This window comes from Daucus carota, chromosome 1 (assembly GCF_001625215.2).
Source record: "Daucus carota subsp. sativus chromosome 1, DH1 v3.0, whole genome shotgun sequence".
Classification (NCBI taxonomy): Eukaryota; Viridiplantae; Streptophyta; class Magnoliopsida; order Apiales; family Apiaceae; genus Daucus; species Daucus carota.
Window position 1 is genome coordinate 21,806,655 of NC_030381.2, and position 26,792 is coordinate 21,833,446.

At 35.0% G+C, this 26,792-nt stretch overlaps 2 protein-coding genes across 2 annotated transcripts in view; one reads left to right on the forward strand and one right to left on the reverse strand.

Moving 5' to 3' along the window:
- LOC108219141 (12-oxophytodienoate reductase 1) overlaps positions 1–26,792 on the forward strand; it is a 79,335-nt gene that overhangs the window by 41,686 nt on the left and 10,857 nt on the right.
- On the reverse strand, positions 4,594–6,718 carry LOC108203860 (uncharacterized). The gene is made up of 3 exons (XM_064093052.1): positions 6,623–6,718; positions 5,107–5,250; positions 4,594–4,917 (listed from the first exon to the last, which is right to left on the reverse strand). Exons 1-3 carry the CDS (start codon positions 6,689–6,691, stop codon positions 4,738–4,740), a joined length of 393 nt encoding a protein of 130 aa, XP_063949122.1. The 5' UTR covers positions 6,692–6,718; the 3' UTR covers positions 4,594–4,737.

Genomic DNA, 26,792 nt, shown 5'->3' on the forward strand with positions numbered 1-26,792 from the left:
TGAAAAGGAAGAAGTTCACTTTACTGAACAATCACTACCTCATTCTCCACATCTACACCGCATCCATAATCATGATCGATGTCAGCACACACTTTTTTAATTACTTCCATTGCTATTTGCTGTCTTTGCATCATACCAGTTTCACTCTATTCAAAATTAAAAAAATATGTATAGTTTCACATTCATTCGTTTGAGATAAATACAAGAGTAATAGTAATACAGTACATACCTTTGTAGTGTGAGGATCTACAAATTTTATTACCTCTCCCATCTTTGTAATCTTCCCTGAGTAGAAATGTGCTATGTCAATCTTCTGCAATCTCTCCGTTGTCCAGTATGTCAGCGCATGAGTGCTATCCATTACATTCTTCTCCCTCTCCATGATCCGATCAAGAAAACACACCTTGTAAAATTTAAACATTTTTATTAAAAACCAAATATCTAAAGTAGTTTAACGAAAAAAGTTATATTAGATTATACCACAAGGAAAGGAACAGATCCAATAAAGCATTGTTTTGACGGATTTATAATCCACTGTTCAAAATTCTCAGCAAGACATTGTAATAGATACCCACACCAGTTATATTTGAAGCACTGATCCAAATCACCAGAATACGATAGAATCTTTAAAGACACATAAGGTGTTCTGGAACCCTGTATTAGAACATTGGTGAGGATAATGAGAAAGTTCAATTTAAATTCCAAGTTAACCAATTCTGATGATTTGAGAGCATCACATATCACTTCTGCAGAAATCTTATGAGGATACATATAATCTTTGAACTGTGATCTCCAAACATCTCTATACTCTGTATTATAAGAATTCTCAAACATTAACTCCCCCTTCGGCAAGCCAAGTATATTCTGGACATCTTCTTCTGAAAAGTTTACAATATTCTCACCAATTGAAATGCTTGAATCGATTGGATTGTAAGACTCTGATATCATAAAACTCAATGGTTCAGGGTACTCCTTGATGTTGAAAAGTAGAACCTTTTCAAATCCAGTCTCCACAACCCATTGCCTTTGTACATCTGAAAGATTGTCCACGACTCTCTTTAAGCAATCAGGCTTGGCTCGAACTAACAAACGTTTGGTGTTCCCATGGAGATTCTTGTCCGCCATTATATATCTGAAGAAGAAGAAAGGTTATTTTGTGATAGTTCGAAAATGAGTACAAGAGTCACAACAATTAAATTGCATGAAGAAGACTTAAGATCGATCCGGATGCTAACAAACCTTCGATTGATGAATAACAGTGTTTTACACGACCTTGTAGCTTTCGCCTTTTTACGATTCTTATACTGGGTCTTTCATCACAATGTATATATGTAATGAACTGATACTGATATGGAATGATTTGCGGGCAAAATTTGTCAGCTTTGATTTGATTCTAGCAGATGCCAAAATTATAAGATTCGTAATTAATCAAAAATAGATTCTTTACGATTTTGCCACTATGTGTGTTAGATTTTGATTGAATTTATTTTGGGAAATGATATATATGACAAAAATAATCAACGGTATCTAAGAGGGTTCCTCGGTTTTCTTGATAACTTGGTTTTCTCTGGAACCTCACTCTGGGGGAAGATCCTAAGAAAACCCAGCTTATCAAGAAAACTGAGGAACCCGTTTATCTACCGTTGATCTTATAATCATTATCTAATCAGTAATTTATAAAAATAGCAATGAAATCTAGTTAATAAAGGGTAGTTTAGGAATACAGAATTTCACATAATCAATCAGAGATTGATTCCATATTTAGATAGATTTTCAATTTTTGTTAATAATTTTCTATCTTCAATCAGACATATACAGACATATAGACATAATAAGAACAGCACATTACATCCTTACGAACAACTTTTTAATAGCTTCAGTTACAAGCATAACAGCCATGGAAGATGAACAACTTGACGTCACTCAAGGTTAGTAATGTTGATAGTATAATTTGTAGAATTCGCTTTGGAATAGAAGATCAGCAGAAGAAATACACAGTATGATCATTTTCAAAAACGGCATAAAAAGGTTTTTTTCACTTTTCTCTATCGATTTTATACAGGTATGGATAGTAGCAGTGAAACCAATTATCAACAAGCAAAAGTAATTATCAAGAACATTCCCACATGTGTAGTTGAGAAGAAACCGGCTTTGAATCAGAAATTCAAAGATTTACAAGCGGCTTATGATTTTTATAAGGAATACAGAAGAGTTTGTGGTTTTGATATAAGAAAAGCTCAAGAAAAAAGTGATATATCTGGACAGACATCACTGAAATATTTTATTTGCTCTAGGTCCGGCTCATCTGATACAAAAACATCAAGGTCTGAGGTTGGGTTTGAAGGTTACAAACACAGAATCCGAAAAACTGTATCAATAAAATGTTCTTGCCCAGCCTTGATACGTGTGAATAGGGCAGCTGATGGCGGGTTTGAGCTAAGAAAATTTGTCGAGGAACACAACCATGAATTAGCAGACAATGATGGACAAATGTTTTTGCGTTGCAACAGGAATCTCACAGATTTCCACAAGCATTTTATTTTCGATGCAGCTAAGATGGACATTGGAGCCACTCGAGCATATGGTTTAGTTTCAGCAATAACTGGATCCTCTGAAAATGTAGGCGCTACTGCAGTTGATTTCAAGAACTTTTCGAGGGATGTTAAAAAACAAATTGGTAAACACGATGCGGATATGATTATACAGAAATTCAGGGAAATTCAAGGGAGCTCTGACACAGAATTCAGATTCCTGTACGAAACTGATTCAAGCAACCACTTAACTCGTTTATTCTGGGCCGACAATATCAACATGAAATGTTACGAAGTGTTTGGAGAGGTAGTATGTTTTGATGCAACTTACAGGACCAACAAGTAAGGAAAAAATATACATTTTCTCTTTTATAGTTTGAGCTTGTATATAAGATTCTTACGTATTCTCAAGAATTGTGATCTTATAGGTATGGAATGGTCTTTGTTCCATTGATTGGTATAGACAACCACTGGAAAAGTGTTACATTTGCAGGAGCGTTGCTTGAGAGTGAATCTTCTGATAGTTTCAAGTGGCTACGCAACTCGATGAAGACAATTTTTATACGTGAGCCAAGGTGTATTATCACTGACCAATGTCCAGCTATGAAAGTTGCGATAGAATCTGTATTTCCACTTGTAAAACACAGGCTCTGCATGTGGCATATCATGAAAAAGTTCCCGTCAAAGGTATTTGTATATAATTTAATAAAACATGGTTTTATTCTAGATCTATTAGAGCTATTTAGTTATGTAATTTTTTGATTATATTTTCTTATATTCCTTATGCAGTTAGGTTCTCTGTTCTGTTCAGAATCTCCTTTTATGGAGAGATTAAACAAATTTGTATGGTGCAATCATAAATCACCATTAGAGTTTGAAGAAGGGTAGAAAGAAGTAATAACAGATTTTGATCTATCTGGGAACAAATGGTTATCAGAATTATATGATATAAGAAAATCATGGATTCCAGCGTACTTCAATGATGAGCCAATGTTGGGACTGTTAAGAACAAAATCTAGATCGGAAAGTTCAAATTTCTTCTTTAACCACTTTGTGCAAAGAGGAGATACACTATCTGAATTTTACATATGCTACGATAGTGCAATTGCAAGACAGAGAACCCAATACAAAAAAATGACTCACTATGATAATACAATTCCAAGAACTATATCCAACAAGGGAATTGAGAAAGATGCTGCAGAACAATATACACGAGTTATGTTTTACAAGATACAAGAGGAGATAGTAGGTTGCAGTGGAGATTTCACTATTCTTGAATGGAAAAGTGTCGATAGGCTGAAGACAATTGTGATAAAGGACCCAGATGATCACTTGAACAAATTTGAGGTATAACATACCCTTAAAATCTAGTTTTTACATTTTTTAAGTTTTATATTGTGATAAATTTTTTTTGACTTTGCCTGATAGGTGTCTCTTGACTTGGAAACGCACGATATAAGCTGCTCTTGCAAGCTGTTCATACGTGTTGGTTACTTATGTAGACATGCATTTTTCTGTTTAGGAATCAACGGTATTAATATCATTCCTAGACAATATGTCATAAATAGATGGTTGAAGAAAGCAGTCGATAGGTTTTCAACACTAGAACTTGGAGAGATTCCAGACCCTGTATCCGGTGATGACTCTCGCAGGAAGAAGGTCCAGGAATGTTGGTTTTTATTCCAAAGTTGCGTGAGCGAAGCCTCTAATGATGTAGGTAAAATTAAACTCCTATACGAAAAACTTAAGGTGTTCTCTGATGAGATTAAAATATCTTCAGGAGGTTCTGGTAAGCGTCTTGATCAAGAATATGTTGAGAACTTAATGGGTTTCAAGATTGTGCAAGAGGTTACGGTTCTACCTCCAAATCAAAGTAACAACAAGGGATCTCGGAAAAGGCTTGTTTCTCTGTTTTCTGTCAGAGCACACTATTAAAATATTTAAGCAATGGCATGTCTTAAAATTTCAAATAATTATAATACCAAAGATCTAAGGTTCAAAAATGATCGTAGGTAACATATGTTACATGAATATTATTATGTTGATATCAAAATATATGAAGGAAATAACAAACCATTAGAGATAAAAATCCATAAAAATCTTATAATTTTAAATAACATACAATCCACTGCGGAAAAGTGCGTTTGTCAAATTCTTAACAGCGTTAAAACTTCAGTCAATTAAAAATAACAAACCCCTTAAAAATCTACTTGTTTTTGTCTACAAGAAAACCAATGATGTTGTTGTAGTCCTGGTTCATTTGGATGAACCTTTTCATGAAATGTTGCGCTGTACTATTTGTTTCTTTGTTTTTAGACGCTGCAACGACGTGTACAACCAATTGACGTTGGAGATACTGATAGTAGTCTAGATCTTTACGAAGTTCCTGTAGAAGAATCAAATTAAGGAATCTGGTTTAGAATAGAATATGGAATCTTACCTCATAAATATTTGTATAACACTAAACAATATTAAAATCCTAAAAACAATCCAAAGATGCATTAATGGATTGATTTTGAGTAAACATTAAGAAACTGTAACTAGTTCAGCCATCTGTGGAATAAATAGAAAATACCTTGAATTCTGTGGAATTCGGAAATTCACACTCTTCGAGGGAACCGCGTAGAACTTTCTGACTTTCCTTAGAGTCTTTCGAAATGTTAATCGACTCTCCAATCTCCTTAATAATGGCCCGACTTTGTTTATAATTATTAGGCATCTGTATATCAAATAAAAATCATAAGATATGATCACATTGAGCATAAATTACCCAAAGGAGAACAATATGATTTTATCAAAGTTGTAATCTTATTCTCCAAGTTAGGATTATTATATAAGTTCATACTCCTAGTGCAATTCTCTCACATTCAGAAAAACAACTAAGAAGTATACTTGATCTCTCTTCGGAACACCACCGAAATTAATCCAATACAGGGGACCATCTGAAGATATCTACTTCATATGTTACACTTGATATTTGGTGGTAGACACTGATATCAACTTTTAAATGGAACACCAATGTGTAGATATCATTATTTCGTTTTACTGCTTTCAACGAACAGTCTAATTCCATCTCCAATCTCCACCAGTCAGAAGTAAATTCAGCAGTATTCCAAAACCAGTCATGCAACAGAGTTGTTATATGAGTAAATTATTATGTTTTTTGAAGTACCAGTCATAACTTTACACACAATACTTAAATTTAAATTAGTAAAACACTTTAAAGAACCTTAGAAGATCTTAAGACTTACTGGGATTCTCTTAAGTGATGTTATAACTTAAAATAAACTTAAATGAACCTCATAATTCTTAAAGATTCTTTCCAAGATTCTCTTAAGTGTTTTACTAGATTAAATTTATTTAAGAAGTTTTGAGATTCTCTTAGGAGCTCTCATCTCCAATTTTTTTCCACGAATCTCTTAAGGGTTGTACTAATTTAATAATTTAGTTCAGTAACACACTTAAAAGAATCTCAGAAAATCTTAAGATTGTCTTGGATTCTCTTAAGTTGTTATATGAGTAAATTATTATGTTTTTTGAAGGACCAGTCATAACTTTACACACAATACTTAAATTTAAATTAGTAAAACACTTAAAAGAACCTTAGAAAATCTTAAGACTTTCTGGGATTCTCTTAAGTAATATTATAACTTAAAATAAACTTAAAGGAATCTCATAATTCTTCAAGATTCTTTCCAAGATTCTCTTAAGTGTTTTACTAGGTTAAACTTATTTAAGAAGTTTTGAGATTCTCTTAGGAGCTCTCATCTCCAATTTTTTTTCCGCGAATCTCTTAAGGGTTGTACTAATTTATTAATTTAGTTCATTAACACACTTAAAAGAATCTCATAAATCTTAAAATTGTCTGGGATTCTCTTAAGTGATCTTACAACTTAAAATAAACTTGAAAGAATATCATAAATATCCAAGATTCAGAATAGAATATGGAATCTTACATCAAAAATATTTCTATAACATTAGACAATATAAAATGGTAAAAACAATCGAAAGGTGCATTGATGAAATGATTTTGAGTAAACACTAAGAAACTGTAACTAGTTCAGCCATCTGCTGAATAAATAGAAAAATACCTTGAATTCTGTGGATTTCGGAAATTCACAATCTTCGAGGGAACCGCGTAAAATTTTCTGCCTTTCCATAGATTCTTTCGAAATTTTAATCGACTCTCCAATTTATCACTTTAAAAACAACCTTAATATAATCTATCCAATAAATATATAAACAAGATATACACAAACAGTCCTATACGTATAAATAACTTGAGAGTTTTCACATATGCATGCATATTTTTTTTTTAAAGTTTCCAAATTCAATAATTCACAATCACTCGTGTTCTTTATTTTCAATTCTTTTTGTGTAGAATAATAAACAATATATCTTTGCTAACAAATAAAAAAATATAAAATATGAGAATATGATACTAAATTAATCAGAAAATACATTATCACATATTAATGTAAGGAAAAAAAAACTGAACATAAATTTGTTTATCATTTATACTTCCATTTTATAATATACATAAAATAGTGTAAAAACTAAATTTGTAAGGAGAAAAAATATAATCAATTAGTTAATATGATTTAATCACACTTCAATTTATTATTACAATATTGTTCATGTAAACAATTATAACATCCAATAATACTAAATAAATTAGAAAATAATGTTAGCAATTAAATTATACGTAATAAATTTTGAAATATATAGTCGCCCGTTCGCACGGTTTTAAGACTAGTATTATTATAGAGCTGAAACATGAAAAGTTCAGTCGGTCGCTCATTCGAGTTTGATAAATCGTTCAGTCGAAGTTATACATTATTATATATTTTTTATTATCTATTAAACCAAAACATTAAAAAAATAGGTTAATATGATCCGTCAGTAATTGAGTTTACGCGTCTCATTAACCTAACATGTTCAATATTATGTTATTAATTATTAATGATGATACATTAAAAGTTTGTTTGGTTGGTTGGTTTATATCCCGGCTTACAAGTCTCCTTAAATTATAAAATATAAAAAAATACATATTTAAACATTATCATTAAAATATATATGTTCGACCTAATTTTTAATTAGCTATTTGGCGGACTTAACTATTAATAATTTATTTAACCATATAATTCCAACACAATTTTATGTTCACAATAAAATCAATTAAATTTATAATATATACGATAAAATAACATATATTATATGCTATAAGCTAGTATTCACTACGGGAAAACAGGACATAACCGACCGTCAAAATCGGTCGGTTATGAAAAATATCGGTCGGTTATAAGCCTAAAACCGACCGATATGGTTGGTCGGTTAAACCCTGGTCGGTTACGTGAATTGGTCGTGTTTAACTCTTAAAACCGACCGACTAAGTGGTCGGTTATGTGCCTTTTTGTTCCCAGAAAATTGGCCCCACTTGATGCCACCTGTCACCACGTGGCAACAGGTGTCAGACCACGTCAGAAGCGATTTGTAAAACCGACCGATGACGGTGGTCGGTTATGTGCCTTTTCTCTGAGTTGACTTTGACATAAAACCGACCGTAGTCAACCTTCTGCCACGGTCGGTTATGTGCGGTCGGTTATGACTCGGTCGGGTTTGTGGCAGTACGCCTCCCTGATTCGCATAACCGACCGCCTCATAACCGACCGACTCCTGATGAAGACGGTCGGTTTTCTGCGTTTTATGTATTGAGCACGGTCGGTTATATTTGAATGCGGTCGGTTTTCTGGCATCAATATGGTAAAAAACGGTCGGTTTTGGGACCATCCGGTCGGTTTTCTGGGTGAATTTTTAAAAAAATTGCAGCAGAATCTGCAGTTTCTAATCCATTCCCTGTAGCAAAACCATACCAACCAAACAATTATCCTAAACAATCAAACCAAGCATCCTAAACAACCAAACATCACAAAATACCAACAACAAAATTAAACGAAACCATTCTAATTAAACCAAATCCAAACATTCTAATTACAAATCCAAATCCAAACAATTCAAAATCCAAACATTCTAATTACAAATCCAAATCCAAACATTTAAACAATTCAAAACCTAAACATTCACAATCCAAATCCAACCACTGTCTTAATATACCATCCGTTAAAATTAAATTATAAATTACACTAATCGGTCAAAGAAACATCGGATGATTCACCACCGCCTTCGCCACCATCTTCGCCACCGCCTTCACCACCGCCTTCCCCACCACCTTCGCCACCGGCTTCGCCTTCACCTTCACCCTCATCATCCGTGTTTTCATCCGTGTCCTCGTCCACATCTGTGTAATCTTTCTCTCCCTCTTGCGCAGTTGCCTACAAAAACATGTCAAACAATTAGAATCCATTCATTTTTACATATCAACCAAAAACAAAAAACAAATCATTAAGTCATAAGTGTATTACCATTTTAGCACGAGCATCCATTTTTTGGAGGACATCCTCGAGCAATGTCCCTACAATGTGCACAACCTCGCCGCCAAGAAGGTTATTCCATTCCGCCCTCCGAGCCGGGTCAGTGGCTGGATCGAACGCCTCGAGGGCTGTGCGTGCAAAGGTTGTTATCTCCTCATCCGATAGGCGACGAGCAAATTGCAGAGGATTGGCACGGGTTTCATTGAGCACATTGCGGACAATCGGGAGGAAGATGGAATCGGGAACCACTGGATTTTGTGTTGGAGCGGATGAGGATGAGCCGGCGCCGCCACGGGTGGAATCCCTATAGCGCGTGGCTAGTGTTGGGATCAAATCACTAGCTCGAGCTTTGGGGAACCCCACAACATAACTCTTTTTTGGCCTCTCGCCTTGGGGAACCTCCATTGCTTCCATCCACCAATCCCAAGGCTCATCCCGCTCCCCCGTTTGAGTAACCTCCACCGGCATACGATCAAGAATCGAGGCATATCGTTCCTACACATTTATCACAATTAATTAAACAATTAATGATATAAACAATTAATTAAAGTGCTAAAATTAGAAGATTACCGCAATGCGCATAGCGGCGGAGGTAGTATATATTCGGCTCTCGGGAGTGGAGCCGATCCTAGTGTGGCATTCATCCCACACCTCAAGCTTTGTCGGACTTTTAGACAATTTATTTTTCATGTTCATGAATTATACCACAAAATAACTTATATTAGCATTTGCATTATCATATTATATATTATATAATTATAAGGTAAAAACAAAATGTGTGTGTGTGTTTGCATATTAAAAATAGTACTACCTCGCGCACACGGTTGAAGGAGCGAGCACCCGCGCTATGCAACCTTTCCACGCGTTGCCGATTAGCAGCTCCAACTTCCGACCTATGCAAATGGCCTTCATCCGTGTCCCAATACTTGAGAAGATCTTTCCAAAAAATTATATTCCAATATCCGGGTTTCAAAGCCAACTTCGAAACCCCTTCCTCCCTCGATTTCCTCTCGATTCTCCTCTTCAATTTATTCATGGTCCTTTTGATTGTGACCTTTATGTGATCTTCAATGATAGCTTTGGCTTGTGAACGGCTTTGACCTTTCAAGTGCCTATAATATTTCTACGTAATATCAACAAGTACAAGGATTAAAATTGAATAATCAAACCAATTACCAACAAAATGTACCAAACCAATTACCAACAAAATCAAAAACATATTATGTAAACAAAAATGTACTTACGAGAAACTCCTCAACCCTTAGACCGAGCCACTTTGGGTAAGCCGCGTCTATGTCACTAAACGTGTATTTACCCAAAGGCCATCTTGCCCGAATAATCGCAAGCAAAGTCTTTTTTGCCTCATTATCTTCAATACTATATAAGAACATTATAAATATTAACTCGTGAACAAATTATTAATAACTAAACGCACACTACATATATTTAACACTAAAAATCATTAATAATCACTACAAAACACAACATATAAAACAATATACTTACTGTCCATCGGAGATATTGATCCGTCGAGGTCTTTTTGGTATCTTAGCTCCAAAAATGCCGCATGAATGTGACCGTGGCATCCTCACTCTTCTCACCGGTTCCTCCTCCGCCTCCGCCTCTGCCTCCCTTGTGTTATGCTCCGATTCGGTTTCCGAATCCGTTGGCTCGTCACGCAACCCCGTCTTTCCCTTTCCTTTTCCCTTGCCTTTTCCCTTCGCCTTCTTTTTGTTTGTACTACTACCGACACTCTTTCCCTTGCCTTTGTCGGTGTCCTTGTCCGTTGCTTTCCTTTTCCTTGCCATGATATATATCGTCAATGAAATCATGACGACTATCATCACCCAACCAAAGAGCCCCTACAATACAATTCATTAAAATCAAGTTAAATCCAAAACACAAAAACGCTTAAACACATACAAATACACAATTAGAACACAAACTATACAAATTACAAACTATACAAACACATACATTATACAAAGACAAATTTACAAATTACACAAACTATACAAATTATACATAAACTATATATACAAAGACATTATACATAAACACACACATTATACAAATTACAAGATTAAACACATTATACAAATTAAAAATTATACATAAACTATATATACAAAGACATTATACATAAACACACACATTATACATAAACTATACAAATTATACAAAGACAAATTACACAAATTATACAAACACACACATTATACAAATTACAAGATTAATGCACATTGCTTAAAATCTCTCTCAATAATGGAATCAAATTTATACAAATTGAAAAATTAAGAAAAAATTCACCCCACATATAACCGACCAACAAATTGCACATAACCGACGAACAAATTGCATGCAAAATTTCCCAATACACCTATATACACACACACACATACACAAATATATTAACATATACGTATATGCAGATTCACCCATACACATAGACACACACACACACACACACACACACATATATATATATATATATATATATATATATGCAGATTCACCAACATATACACATATATATACACATAAACGAAATTAAAAAATAGAGAAAATGGAGAATATACATTGGAATCGCCACTGAGAGTTGGGGGTTTCTTCCTCCGAGCATAGTAAGCACTGGGTCTCCTTTGTGAACCACCAAACTGAGCCCCCATCGCTGTTGGAACCACCATTGAGAGCAAGAGAGTTGGAATCACCATCGAGAGAACTGGGGGTTGGATTGCAGAGAGTAGGAATAAGAGAGCATAGTGGATTGAGAGTTGAAGAGCATAAAAGCAAAGAGAAAAGAGAGAAATCGCCATTGAATTGCAGTTGGGAGATAAGAGAGTTGGGAGAGAAAAGACTTGGGAGAGAAAAGGGAGATAGAGAAAAGAAAAGAAACGGCTGTTTTTTTTTATATATACAGAGCACAAAACCGACCGCAGCAGCGGTCGGTTATGTCTTCGTCCCCAGTGAAACGACGTCGTTTCACTGTGGCGCGGTTTTTAATTTTTCACGAAATTTTTAGGCGCAAAAAAATCGGTCGGTTTTAGATTACGGTGGTCGGTTTTATTAAACCCTAAATTTCGGGTTTTTTAAACCCTAAATTTAGGGTTTTATTTAATTAAATAAAAACCATAGCTTTTAATATTAAAAATATTAAGATAAAATTATATATTAATAGCTAGTATTATTTAATAATAATTTAATTTCAAATTAAAAATAATAATACTATATTAGCTATTAGTAACTCTATAATTAAAAATAATATTACTATATTCATAAATTCTATAATTATTCATATTTAAGGTAATATAATATTTTAATTTTAATATGTATCATATATACTTCGATTAAGAAATATATATAAGGATTAATCGTATTTCAAAAATCGAATCATTGGCCGACCTTGCAGTGGATTAATCAGGGATTACTCAGTTAAATCGGGGATTTTTAATTAGAACACTGCTTATGACATATATAAGTTATAAGAATATACATGCAATGATCGGAATACTCTTTAATTCTTGGCACGTGAAGTTAGAAAACAAAAGTTAAAATAATATATATTAAAAATGAGCCAATAATATATAGACACGGGATACTGACTAGTACTGAGTCAGTCTACGATCTGCTTTGAATACCGTCAAAGGGGACGGGATGAACGACGTTTACTTGTCACCGTGAGGAAAGGAGGAAACAAGAGTTAGGTTTCACACCTTCCTCTCCGGACACCTCACTTGTAACCATCCGTGTATGTAAGACTGAAGAGATAGCTATGACTGTATATATATTTATATTCTGAATATATTTTATATAAATATTACATGTAAAATATTATATATATATACATATTTATATAATATATATATTTGTTTATTTTATTATAATTTATATATATATATATATATAATAAATAATATATTAGCTTTGACTGAGTTTTACTTAAAACCGACCGAAGTCAAAGGCGTCAACGGTCGGTTTTGTCTGAATCCGGTCGGTTTTATATGCATGCGGTCGGTTTTCTGAAAAATCATGGTCGGTTTTATGTGAATGCAGTCGGTTTTCTGGTAAACTTATATTATTATAATTTATATATATATAACAAATAATATATATATGCTTTGACTGAGTTTTACGTAAAACCGACCGAGGTCAAATCCTGCCACGGTCGGTTATACCTAGTCGGTTATGACCCGGTCGGGCTTGTACCAGTACGCTATCCTGATATGTAAAACCGACCGAGTTATAACCGACCGCCCTTAGATGAATGCGGTCGGTTTTGTGGAAGAAGGTGGTCGGTTATATATGTTTTCGGTCGGTTTTCTGGTAGTTTTATGGTCAAAACCGGACGGTTATGTGTACTATCGGTCGGTTTTCTGGGCAAAAAATGAAAAAAAAAAACATAATTCGTTTGCTGTTTCAGTTGCCAAATCCTGTACCAACATCAAATAGCAATACATAACCAAATTACTAAGCAGCCTAAACAACATTGTATATCATTACACCATCGTATATGATTACACCATTATAAATCATTACACAAATCTAAACATCATTGAAAGTCATCAAAACCGTCATCATCTTCATCATCATCTTCATTATCATCATCATTATCTTCATTATCATCTTCCTCTTCTTCATTGTGTTCAACATCATCATCATCATCTTGATTTTCATCATCTCGCAATTCGTCTTCTTCATCATCATCATCATCTTGATTTTCATGCCGAATAAATGGAATTTGTCCATATTGTGCAAAATCAACAAATAGTGAAAATGAGCTAGCGGCATTAGATCTATCTTCTTGAAAAGCGTCCTCTATATCGTTTTGCACAATAATTGATTCATCAATCGGACGACTTTTAGATTTGACCACCGTATATATTTTGCTTCATGGATCCAATACGCTAGGAGCGTAATATACTTGAGAGGCTTGACTAGCTAAAATAAAAACTTCGTTAGATCTCAATCTTGAAGTTATATCAACTGTCACCACTCGATTCTTATCGATCCTCACACCATTTCCGAGACTATCAAACCAAATATATTTGAACAAATATACGTGATTGCATCCTTGATAAATAAGTCTCACAATTTCTATTGGTTGACCATAATAATCAAGATTATTTTCGTGCAAAGTTCCCTTAACTACAACACCGGAACCGGATGCGGATGATGTTGAAAATTTATATCCATTAACTTGACAAGTTTCAAAAGTCATGACCTTTAATGCCGGTCCTTCTAGCAAGTCCATGAAACGAGGTCCGTCTATCTCGTCTTTCTCAACCTTTTTCTTAAACCAAGGTTTGAATCGAGTTTTCACAATATGATCTAATTGTTGTGGCGTTGTCTCAGGACGTTGTCTCATAACTCGATCTTGGTACCTCCTACAATAATGCATAAATGTCAATAACATGAATTTATCATAAAATGTATTGACATCTTCACAAAAATTTATCATAAAATGTATTTACCATACCTTAGATAAGGTTGAACTTCAGGAGAGTTTAGAAGAACATATTCATCAGCTAATAATTGCTCATCATCATTCAAATATCGACTTCGTTCTTTTCCAAGAGACTCACATGGATATTTAAAAACTTCTAATTTGTCGGTCTTTTGTACATCAAACAAAACTTCGTTACGACTTAATTTATTGTGAATCGAGTCGGATGCAAAGTAAAAAAGCACAAATATTGACAATCTCCTCCTCCATATATCGTTCGGCAATGGAACCCTCAACTCTTGCTTTATTGCCGACTTTTTGTTTTAGTTTCCCCAATAAACGCTCAATTGGATACATCCAATGCCAGTAAGCAGGTCCAGCAAGTCTAATTTCTTCCGCCAAATGCACAACCAAGTGTTCCATCGAATCAAACCAACTTTGAGGAAAAATTGTTTCCAACAAACACAATGCCTTCACAACTGATTTTTCCATTATTTCCAAATCGGTTTTTGTAACCGTGGATGAGCACAAATCTTGAAAAAAAATTGCAATTGCCGTAATGGCATCCGCAATAGGCGCCGGTAAAAGCTCACGAATTGCAAGAGGCAATAATTTTTGTTGAAATATATGACAATCATGCGATTTGAATCCATAAAATGTACACTCCTCAACATTACAACAACGAGATATATTTGAGGAATAACCGTCTGGAAGTTTCAGTGAACTAATCCATTCACACAAAAGTTTACGTTGTTTTCTTGTAATGGAAAAAGGTGCTTTGGGTGACTTGCCATTTTCATCGATCCACAAATGAGGTAACACACCAAAGTGCTTGCAATCCGCTCTTGCTTTTTTGTGATCCTTTGACTTTTTCGCATTCACAATAGTAAAAAATAGGTTCTCAAAAACATTTTTTTCCGTATGCATGATATCAATTGAATATCGTAAACTATGTGAAGACCAATAAGGGAGTTCATATAAATTGGAACATGAGTCCAATGATGCTCTTCCCCATATCCGATACTCCTCGCCTTTGTATTAGTCTTTCCGGGTGGTGGAAAAACTAAACCGTCAAGCAACTCCTTTACACCCTCCCCGGACAAACGACCACGAAACAATCTTCTTTCCGCATTATCAAACAAATTACTTTTCCGACGTAGTGGATCATTTGGTTCAAGGAATATTCGGTTCGTGCCATAGAAACTACATTTACCACAATGTTTTAATTGAAACCCTTGCACACTTCCAAGACACACTTGAAATCCTAATTTTCCTTTACCCGACCATCCACTTATCATACTCATAGCGAGATAATCACTAATTGTCCACATAAGAGCCGCTCTCATTGTAAAATTTTGTTTCGAAGATTGATCATATGTTTCAATTCCTGTATTCCACCATATCTTCAATTCATCAATGAGAGGCCTTAGACAAACGTTAATATCTTTGCCAATGCTATTCGGACCCAGCACTATATCGGTCATAAACATATAGGGTTTTTTCATACACATTGATGGCGGAAGATTATAGACAACTACTACTATGGGCCACACACTATATGTTTTTTTCCCGGTAGGGCCAAATGGGTTGAAACCGTCGGTTGCAAGGCCAAGCATTATATTACGAATTTCTTGAGCAAATGATGGATATCGACGATCAAAATTTTTCCACTCTTCTCCGTCCGCGGGATGACTAATTTCTCCATCTTTGACATCTCGATTCTTGTACCATCTCATATGGTCGGATGTATGTTTTGACATATACAAGCGTTGTAGTCGAGGAATCAAAGGAAAATGTCTCAATATTTTTTTTGGTATTTTTTTACCATCTTTCCTCAAAACATCCCGATAACGATCTTTACCACATATATCACACACAACTTTATCCTTGTCATCTCCATAAAATAACATACAATCATTCTCACATAAATCAATCTTTTGATATTCAACCCTCAAACCCTTCATTATCTTCTTCATTTCATAATAAGTTTGAGGCAACGTGTGCTTTTTTGGTAATACATCCGCAAAAAGTGCAAGCAAACTATCAAAAGCCTTATTACTACAATGTGAGATATTCTTGAATTCTAACAATTTTGTGGTAAAGCTTAATCTTGTATACTTCGTATTACCGGGATAAATAGGTGCTCCATTTTCAATAATCACCTCATACAATTTTCTTGCACTATCATTTGGAACTTCTTCTACATTCCTAGTTCCCGTATCCACGTTGTTATAAAATTCGGAATTTTCACCGGCAAAATCATGTAGCATCGCATTCAAATCTACGGTTGTTCTACCCTCGTAGGTTCCCGAACACAATAACGATGATGCGATGTTCGACTACGTTTTCTTCCTCTTTCTTCACCATGTGATGTCCAAACGGTATAACCCTCAAGCATCCCCTTAGCAAGTAAATGGAATCTAACATCATCGATACTTAACCAATTCAAATTCCTACAACGTTTACAAGGACACTTCATTGTACCATCTTCTCCCATTCCATTTTCACTTGCAAATTTTAAAAAAGTTTCTACATCATTCCTATATTCCGGAGTTAACGAAATTTTATCACTTTGCACTTGATTACTAATCCAATTTCGATCCAAGTTTGTCATCTACACACACATTTAACACACATTTAACACACATACATTTAACACACACATACATTTAATAACACATACATTCAATACACACATGTAATTTCACATGAATTTCATACACATTTAACAAATAATTTCACATGAATTTCATACATTCAATACAAGCATTCAATGTAATTACATACACACACATTTAATATAACAAACACATTTAACACACCCACCACACACACACATTTAATGCAAAGAAATGAAAATCACTTACTTGAAATGTTTGCAAGCAATAATTCTTCCCCACTTTAGCTCCTTTCTTCTCCTTTGATTTTTATTTCAAGTGAATGTGAGCTCACTACTAGCTAAAAAGTGATATAAAAGCTGCAGGATAAAACCGACCGACCAATCGGTCGGTTTTAGTACCAAACAAAAAAAACGACGTCGTTTTTAGGGGCTGACGCACAGATATTTTTATTTAAATTGATTTTTAATTATTTTTCCGCGGACGACATAACCGACCACACAGAACGGTCGGTTATAAGGGTGCCATGTCATAAATATAACCGACCGTAGCAGACGGTCGGTTTTATTTGTTGCCACGTCACCCAGATCGTCGTCGTTTTGTGATTTTGACGAGTTAAAACCGACCACGCGACCGTCGGTCGGTTTTATATCCGACGGTCGGTTTTGACCTGTTTTCTTGTTGTGATTCGTGAATGGCGCATGTATCGAAAGATGGAAAGACGGAAAGACTAGTCCTGAACCCTGACAACAGAAAAACATTACCGCTCTAAACCATTCAACTTCTCCTCTTCTTCATCTGCTCTAAACCATTCAACTTCTCCTCTTCTTCATCAACTTTTGTACCTATATATGCACACATTTCCTCTTCATTAACTATATATGCACACCTTTCATCTTCATTAACTTGTACATATATATGCACAACTGTGATCAATTTGGTACTACTACATTTACGGCAACCTTCTCTCTAACATAAACAAAACAATATCTCCATTTATGGCTTCACATAATCTCGATAAAACTACTGATCTACTGCCGAAAGTGCCGAAAGTATGCAACACATGTGGGGATATTGGTTCTGACAATGCACTTGTAACTTGCCCAAAATGCAAAGTTGGTTGTGAACATCGGTATGATCTCTCTCTATTTGTTTCTTTCTTTTCATGTTATAGTTATTTTTATATGAATTATTAATGGATTTCATCCTACACAGTTACTGCATTAGAAAACCTTGTTTCGAGATACCTGCTGATTGGTGTTGTGAGATGTGTAGAATTACCAGCATGACTCATCCAACATCACAAGGTGCAGTAGAGGAAGCAATGGTGGTTGACATGGAAGTTGACATGATAGGAGGAGAAATGGTAGGCCCTGTAGACATCGTAGTTCAAAAGCCCTCAATAGAGAGTAATATTAACATTACTCCGAGATTTACCCCATCAAAATTAAGGAGCCCAAGGAAAACAAGAAGACCCCTAGTTTGGTTAAAAAAAATTTATGTAATCGATTAGTATAATTGTAGTTGTTTATGGACACAAATTCTTACAATAAGGTAGCTTTAGAGATATTATTATACATTAAATACTGAGATTTTGGTTAAAATTGTATTATTACATTACTAATCTGTGTAAGTTTATTAGGTACCCCCTTATGTCCTTGACAAATTAAAGGAAAACGTCGACTACTATGAGGACGTACAAAAGAAATGCATGATGTATCTGCTATCCACTAAAAAATTGTTCAGAAAAAACCAGACTCTTGATAAACTTGAATCTAGGCTTTTATTGTTGGTCGAGAAAGCAAATGGTTTCATAAAGGAGGAGGTGATTGGAAGTCATGTGCTGGAAAGCAAACCAAACACTGATGCATCAAGTTGTCCTACTAAGGTTGTTCAGGCTCCATCTGGCCTTGAAATTATTAACATTCCTTCCGGTAAAAGCTGCACAGAATCTATAAATGATCTTGATGAAGAACTTTGTCTATCGTCTCAAGATTGGTTATTGATCGACAACTTGTCTGCCACCAGACATGGATGTAATGTAAAAGCCGCTGATGTATTCAACAGCATGGAATCTCAATCAAAAACCATATCTTTCAATACAAACAGGAATACATCTGAGCACACTACACCAGCTGATGCTAATACATTCAAAGTACATCTTGATACATCTATTCCTAGTTTCAATTTATTCATCGATGAAGTCGATGTTATAAAGCCAGATAATGTTGATGTATCAACAAACAAGGAAGACCTGAACCTGATTCAAAATAACAGGCCAATACGTGAGAGGAAGGTGGCTGATATACATAAATCGCCGTATTTTGACAGATTGACGAGTATTTATGGAAAATCGTTCAAGAAAGAAGAGACTGAGTTATGGGAATGGCTTCACGCAAATGATCAATATCCAAAGTAAGTAATATAAATTTTATTTATTTCTACTTGCATAACTATAGTTTCTAATCCTTATATTTTCAATGCAGTCGGATTCTATTCAAATGGGGTAAAATAAATTGTTACAAGGTAGATTTTCAATCAATGATGGATGGAGAAATGATTATGACATCTGTGATGGATGTATAGTGTTGCTTCCTTAATGCGCTGGAAGAGCTTAGGGCCCCTGTATCACCTTACAGGCTATTCTGCTATATAGAAACGACAGTAAGCATTCCTTCCTCAATGTATACACTAAACTATCTCACTTCATATGTACATGTATTTTTATTTTATTTGAAAAACAGCTCGGTACATTAAATGCATCAGACGAGGCTACAGTAGAAGAGAAATACTTGATCTTTGAAACAAATATGGATCATGTGTTAACATCAAATCGAACAACACTCGCTGAGGTTGACATGGTAATATTCAATGAATTATGGAAATAATTATCTCATAGTTATGTACCTATAATTACTTATAGTTTGTTTTTCCAATGTTACAAAAGGTCTTTTTCCCCATACATCGCGTCAATCACTATTATGTAGTCTGTTATAATCTCAAGAACCCCGCTATAGAGATCTTGGACAACAGAGTTAGTGAGAGGACAATTCAGTATCTCTATGGACATCAGCTGACTATTCTGGTAATTTGATAACTTATTTTAAATTGAAAATGAAATTCTCATATTAATGAGATAATGAACAATTCTTAATGGTTCACACAGCATACACACTTCATTGAATTCATGAAGAGAAAGAATTTTGGTAAGTATGCTGAATTCCAACGGATGGATGCACAGCGACTAAAAATGAGGTGGCAAACTAAGGATAATGCAATAGACTGTGGAATTTTTTCAATGCGTCACATGGAGACTTACTTTGGAGGTGGACCACGCAACTGGGATTCTAAGATACAAGTAGAAAGTGTATGTTTCAATTAATAATAATCTCTAGTCATTTTTCTAAAATTATTTTTCTATATTATCGTCTTTTTGATCACAAATTCTTACTCGTGCAGTACACTCAAAAGAAACAAATCAGCAGGCTCAGACTACTTTACACATATAGGGTTCTTACAAGTGCAATCAATTCTTTATCAGAGATGATTTATGACGAGATTCAAGACCCAACACTGGTACCAGATGAAAGTTCCTATCGCAAAGCACTTGAGAAGCTTAGCCAAAATTAAGTGTTCCTGCATTTTTATCATCTGCTTGTGACAATCTTTTCTTTTCGTTTTTGCTTGATTTGGTTTTTAGGTAAAACTATTTGTGATCAACCTGGTTTTGAACTACTAGTAATTTGAATAACGAGTTATATCTGTTTGTAATGATATAACAGTACTCTGTGATATATGCATTTTCCTTATATCTCTAACGTTTGTTTTTTTTGTTATTGAAGTTATAATAGCACACAAACATGTAGCTATACAAGGCTGATCTTGATGAAACCATAGAGATGGTTTCCATATGTGATTAGCTTCAATCCATGTATAGTTTCTGATTTTGTCCGTCGGGCTCCTGTGTTATCGTAATAAGCACGGGACTAAATATAAGTTCATACTTCTAGTGCAATTCTCTCACATTCAGAATAACAACTAAGAATTATAATTGAACTCTCTTCGGAACACAACCAAAATTAATCCACAACAGGGGACCATCTGAAGATATCTACTTCATATGTTACACTTGATATTTGGTCGTAGACACTGATATCAACCTTTAAATGGAAAACCAATGTGTAGATATCATTATTTCGTATTACTACTTTCAACGAACACTCTAATTCCATCGCCAATATCCACCAGTCAAAGTGAATTCAGCAGTATTCCAAACCAGTCATGGTGAATTCAGCAGTATTCCAAACCAGTCATGCAACAGAGTTTATATGAGTAAATTATTATGTTTTTTGAAGTTCCAGTCATAACTTCACACACAATACTTAAATTTAGTGTTCCTAATGAAGTAGAAATGAGTATCTTGATTAAATGCATACCACTGTTTTCAGATGTCGTTTTGTATCGTATGCATAGGTACAAATTGTTTGATGTGCAAATTGTTTCACAAATTGTTTGATGTAGAAAAGAAATTTGCGAAGTTAGTAATTTTTTACGACAATTCTGAATTCTGAAGTAGAAAGGTGTACCTGGATTCATTTCTGAAATCTGGTTAAAAACTCAAACACTCTATGCACAGCCTCTCGTAAAAAACAGACTCAATGGAACTTTTATAGATGTATTTATATAATAATCTTTTGTGAAATTTGAGATTCGTATATTCTTATTTAAAATTCCCAACTCTTTAGTTGTTACGTTATTTCAGTATTCCTTATCAATGGATCAAATATAACAACATAATACCAAAAAATAAAGACATATGCAAAACACATATGTTTTGGAAACAACCGTACAATCAATAAAGTCAAAATGCAAATTGTTTTCAAAAGATTCTGTAACAATAATCCATTAGAACATAATAGGGTATCTTCAAAATTAAGTACAAATGAACTTGAGTATTTAGATGTTGTTTGCAGTATTGGCTGAATGCCAACTTTCCATGATATCCATGACATTACCCCGCTGTTCATTGATGCTGGTGCAAATCATCAATCTCGCATATTCAAAGCGTAGCTTATTGAGTTGGTGCGTCTGCAAGTGCTGTAAAACAGAACGGTGCGAGTGAATTAGTTAAAATTGTATATTAGATACCAAAATACTTGCTAAAACAAAAATAGTACTTACACTCTCTACAAAAAAATTTTCAGCAAGGAATAAACCATCACCACCAAAATATGTTTCCATGTGACGCATCCAAAAAACACCACTATCGGCCGTATTGAATTTGGTATTCCATGGTAGATATAGAGTAACTGGTTCTACCCATTGTAATTTCAGAACACTAGGATGGTTCTTCATTTTCAAGAACTCTACAAAATTATTGTGCTGTGACAACTAGTTAGACAGGAAGCAATATACCATATTTAAGTAGATATTCACAAGTAATATATTTATCTTGAATACCAGTAATTCAAGAGTTCTTCCATAAAGGCTTGTTCTGAGACCACCGCTGCTGGAATTGTCAAGAACAACTGTTGACGGTTCACTAATGTCATAGCAAACTGTGTCATAATGTTTGCAACTACATATTGGAAAGAAAACCTGCAACATTTAAAATAATAGAAATGTGAGCGAAACCGTATAAAAATTAAGTTTTTATATTAGAATAATCTGCCTTACCATGTTTATGTTTGACATTGCGAAATTGAAGGTTTGTAAGGTTTGTTCAACCTTGTCACCAAACTCATGCAATAGCCCAACATCATCCACAACCTTACCTGGATGAGTAATATTTGCCTGCTATGAAAATACAATAAAATAGTCAATCACGTAAATATTTGTATTGTTACATTGTATTGCTCTATTGACTATAGTATTGAATTCACAACCGTTGTATCTCAAAGCAAAACAATATGTGTTTGAAAGCATTTGGCATGCTTTTTCCTTTAAATTCAGTAAGCAGCACCATGCATCAATTGCCCCGACGGAAACATCTTTCCCAAAATTCAAACTACGGATATCTTCTGTTAGGTCCTATAAACTCACTATATAAGTTAATATAGTGAACACAATCAATAACACAGTATGACAATATAAGAGATTGAAAGCAGTAAACTGTTATTCACAAAGCTTAATCGGTTACAAAAACTCTCTCAGTGATTTATATATTATCACTAAGAGCTGCTAGGGTTCTATATAAATATACTCGATAACTCAACTCCTATAGAGTAACCCTAATCTGTGTTTATATAGACACAGTTACAAAATCAATCTCTGATTTGATATCCTATAAATCAGCTATGTATTCTATCAATCAAAGATTGCTACTGTTTTCTGTTTAGTTTCCATAGTCAGCAAATCACTCCTCTGCTTCTATCCTTCCTTGAAGTATATCCGCTTCTGAGCTCTTTCCATGTGTAAACTCTGACGAGTCTTGACTATGTAAACTCTGATCAGACTTTATCAAACTCTGGTCAGACTTTATTAAACTCTGATCAGCTTCCAGCTTAAACTCTGATCACTCCTGTTCTAAAACAAACTTTAAGAACATTAGTAATCATCAATTATATCTAACAATCTCCCCCAACTTGTGCATAAATATGTTATGTGCAAGTTAACAGATAATTGATGATGTCAAAACAAATAAGTCAAATGCAACAGAGTTTAGCTATATAACAGAAAACTTTTAAAACTTACAGATACTTTTACTCCTTAGCTTCATAGACACCATTGGCTGTCTTTAAGTATTCTCTGAGGAGTTCTCTTTCAGCTTCTGCAAGTGCTGTGATCATCTGTCTCTTGATCTCCCTTAGTTCTGGATCTGAAACTCCAGTTTGATAGATTGCAGCTCTAAGATCATAGATCTTGTTTCTTCTCATGTCTTTATCCAGCCTGATGTAATAACCTTTGTCAGACTCTTCATTGAAACTAAGAGTACTGATTCCAGCTATTGTTTCTATTTTTGTTGAATTCTTCTTCATCTCAACTAGCTGACCTTGATAATTGAAGTACTTTGGAACAAAAGGTCCAGCATTCTTGTTTCCTGTTATACCCATCTTTCTCTTGATTTGATCCTTGATCAGATTTGAGATGTGCTGACAAGATTTGTTCTTCACTTGAAATATGTGCTGAACATATCTCAATTCCTCCCAGTGTTTAGCATAGAGATCAGCTTCAATAACTCTAAACACAGTTCCATCAGACATGAAGTAGATAAGAATGTTATCACTTCTGTCATTCTTCACCAGTTGGACTGAATCAAGTTTGTCCATTCTTTCTTGCAATGCTCCAGTCTTGGGTGCACAGAGAGATGAAGGGTCTGTTGACATTGATCCTATACTCTGATCAAATTTTTCATATTTAGATCCTAATCCTCCTTTATCTCTTCCTGCTTTTCGATGAGAGATTGGTTGAATTGAGCCCTTGTCGAAATTTATCTCAGTCATCAGACTTGGCTTTGCAAATCCTGGCAATGGGGTTGTTGTTGGTTTAAACTCAACTTGAGCCTTGTCAGAGGTTGTGTCTTTCTTTGCTTCCTCATTAACTTGAACTGTGTCAGAGGTTAATTTTTCTTCTTGTGATTCTGCAATATGAGCTTTGTCAGAGATTGCAGCTTCTGATTTCTTTCCTTTTACAACTTGATCTTTGTCAGAGGTTGTAGGCTTCTTCTGAATCCAGCCTTTCTCAAGGCTATCATCTACTATGCTTTTGCCTTTGCTTGTATATTCATCTTCAGAGTATACCTTTTTGATTGGTAAACTCTGATCAGCAATAGTAGTTTCCTTTATCAGTATCCCCTTTTCTTTTGGTCTGGCAGTTGATTTTGCAGGTTTCTGAATTTTGCCTGAGGTTATAGCTTGCTCATATTCTTTCTTCAGCTCTGCTTCCTCTGCAGCAATCAACTCCAAATCCAATTTAGCTTCTGGATTTTCTTGTTCAAATAGCAGTTTAGCATATTCTTCATCAGTCATTGGTTTATCTGATCCAGCCACTGGTCTTTGCTTTGATCCAGATGTGACATTGTGTGTTGGAGCTGGAGCAGACTTTGAGCTTTGCTTAGACTGTTTTGAACTGTCAGAGTTTGAAACTCTTCCACCAGTTGCAGCTTGAAATCTCTTGTTCTTTGTAAAGTCATCCATATCATCATCATCATCATTTTTCTTTCTTTTCAGAGTTTGAGAAGTAGACTTGCATTTGACTTGTGCTACTCTCTCCCCCTTTTTGACATCATCCTCATCAGGAATCAGTACTGAAGTTATCAGAGAAAGTGAAGATTGGATGGCTTCAAGCTGTTTAGACATTGTCTCTTGAGTAGACTCAATGGTTGACATCCTCTGTTCCAGAGATTGATTTGCAGATACCAGCTTCTTCATGTCTTCCTTCAGAGGTATTAAGTTTCTTTTCTTGTCCATGTTTTGAGTTTCAGGCAAATTTGCTACCTCAGTTCTAAGACTATTGACAGACTTGGATGTCTGAGCATGAGCAGTATGAAATGTCTTCAGATATAGAACTGTGGCTTTGAGGCTTGACATGACATCAGAGTTTGTAATCTTATTCTCTGCCATGGATAGAAATTCTTCAGCCTTTGCTGGCTCCAGAGAATGCTGGTGACTCAGCCAGAGTTTATCCCATACTTCATTAGGTGGATCAACCTTAGGGTTAAAAATGGGGTGGGGAAAATGGGGAACCCACCCCAACCCGCCCCGAATGGGGCAGATCCGCCCCGCTAATATGGGGAATGGGGTAGTGACGGGGAATGATTTTCCGCCCCGCCAAAATATGGGGCAAGTATGGTATTTGTTGAATCCCCGTGGGGATTCCCCGCCCCGCCCCACATATATTTAATATAAATAAATAATTACATTTAATATAATATATTTATTATATTTAATATTATTATTTTATAATACACAAAACTATAATTTTACAATGTATAACATGTCTCTTTGATTTCTATTATATTTAGTTTTTTGCTTTTAATATACATGTCTCGTATATTTTTATTAAATTCTAAAGAAAAAATTACTGAATTTTAAAGTAATTATTTAAAGTGTAATATTATAACAGCGGGGCGGGGCGGGGCGGGGCGAAATTATATTAAATGGATGGGGATTAAAAATAAATCCCCGCGGGGAATGGGGCGGGGACGGGGCAGGAAAAATATATATGGGGCGGGGCTGGGAAATGAAGTCCCCGCCCCGAACCCGCCCCATTTTTAACCCTAATCAACCTGAAGATCCCTGGGAAGAGGCTCAGAGTTTGTCTTCAGAGTCTGCAGTCTGGCATTATATTGACTGGTAGACTCCCACTTCTGTTGTTGAAGAGACATGGGGACTTCATCCTCTTTTTCATCATCTTCAGTTTCATCATCCTCATCATCATCAGATGCAGGATCAACATGATCTTCAACAGGATCTGGAACAACATTCTCTTGAGCTGTAGATTTTGATTTGCTGGGCTCTCCACCAGCCTCAGCAAGAGACTGCAATGCTTCCAATGCTACCTTGTCAGAGTCTGCAATTACATCATCTGACTTGTAATTTTCTGGAGCTGTATCATGAATTATGGCACCCTCAGGAAATTTCAATGGAGATTGAGGAATTTTCAATGGAGTGGAGGGTCCATGATCAGAGATTGGAGTGTGAGGAACAGACAATGTTGTCCCAGCTTCAGTTGTAACTGGTTCCTTGCAGAGTATTTCCTCATCTACTTCAGATGAAGTAGAAGATGCTGTAGCAGTAGATAGTGGAACAGCTTGAAGAGGATGCACCAT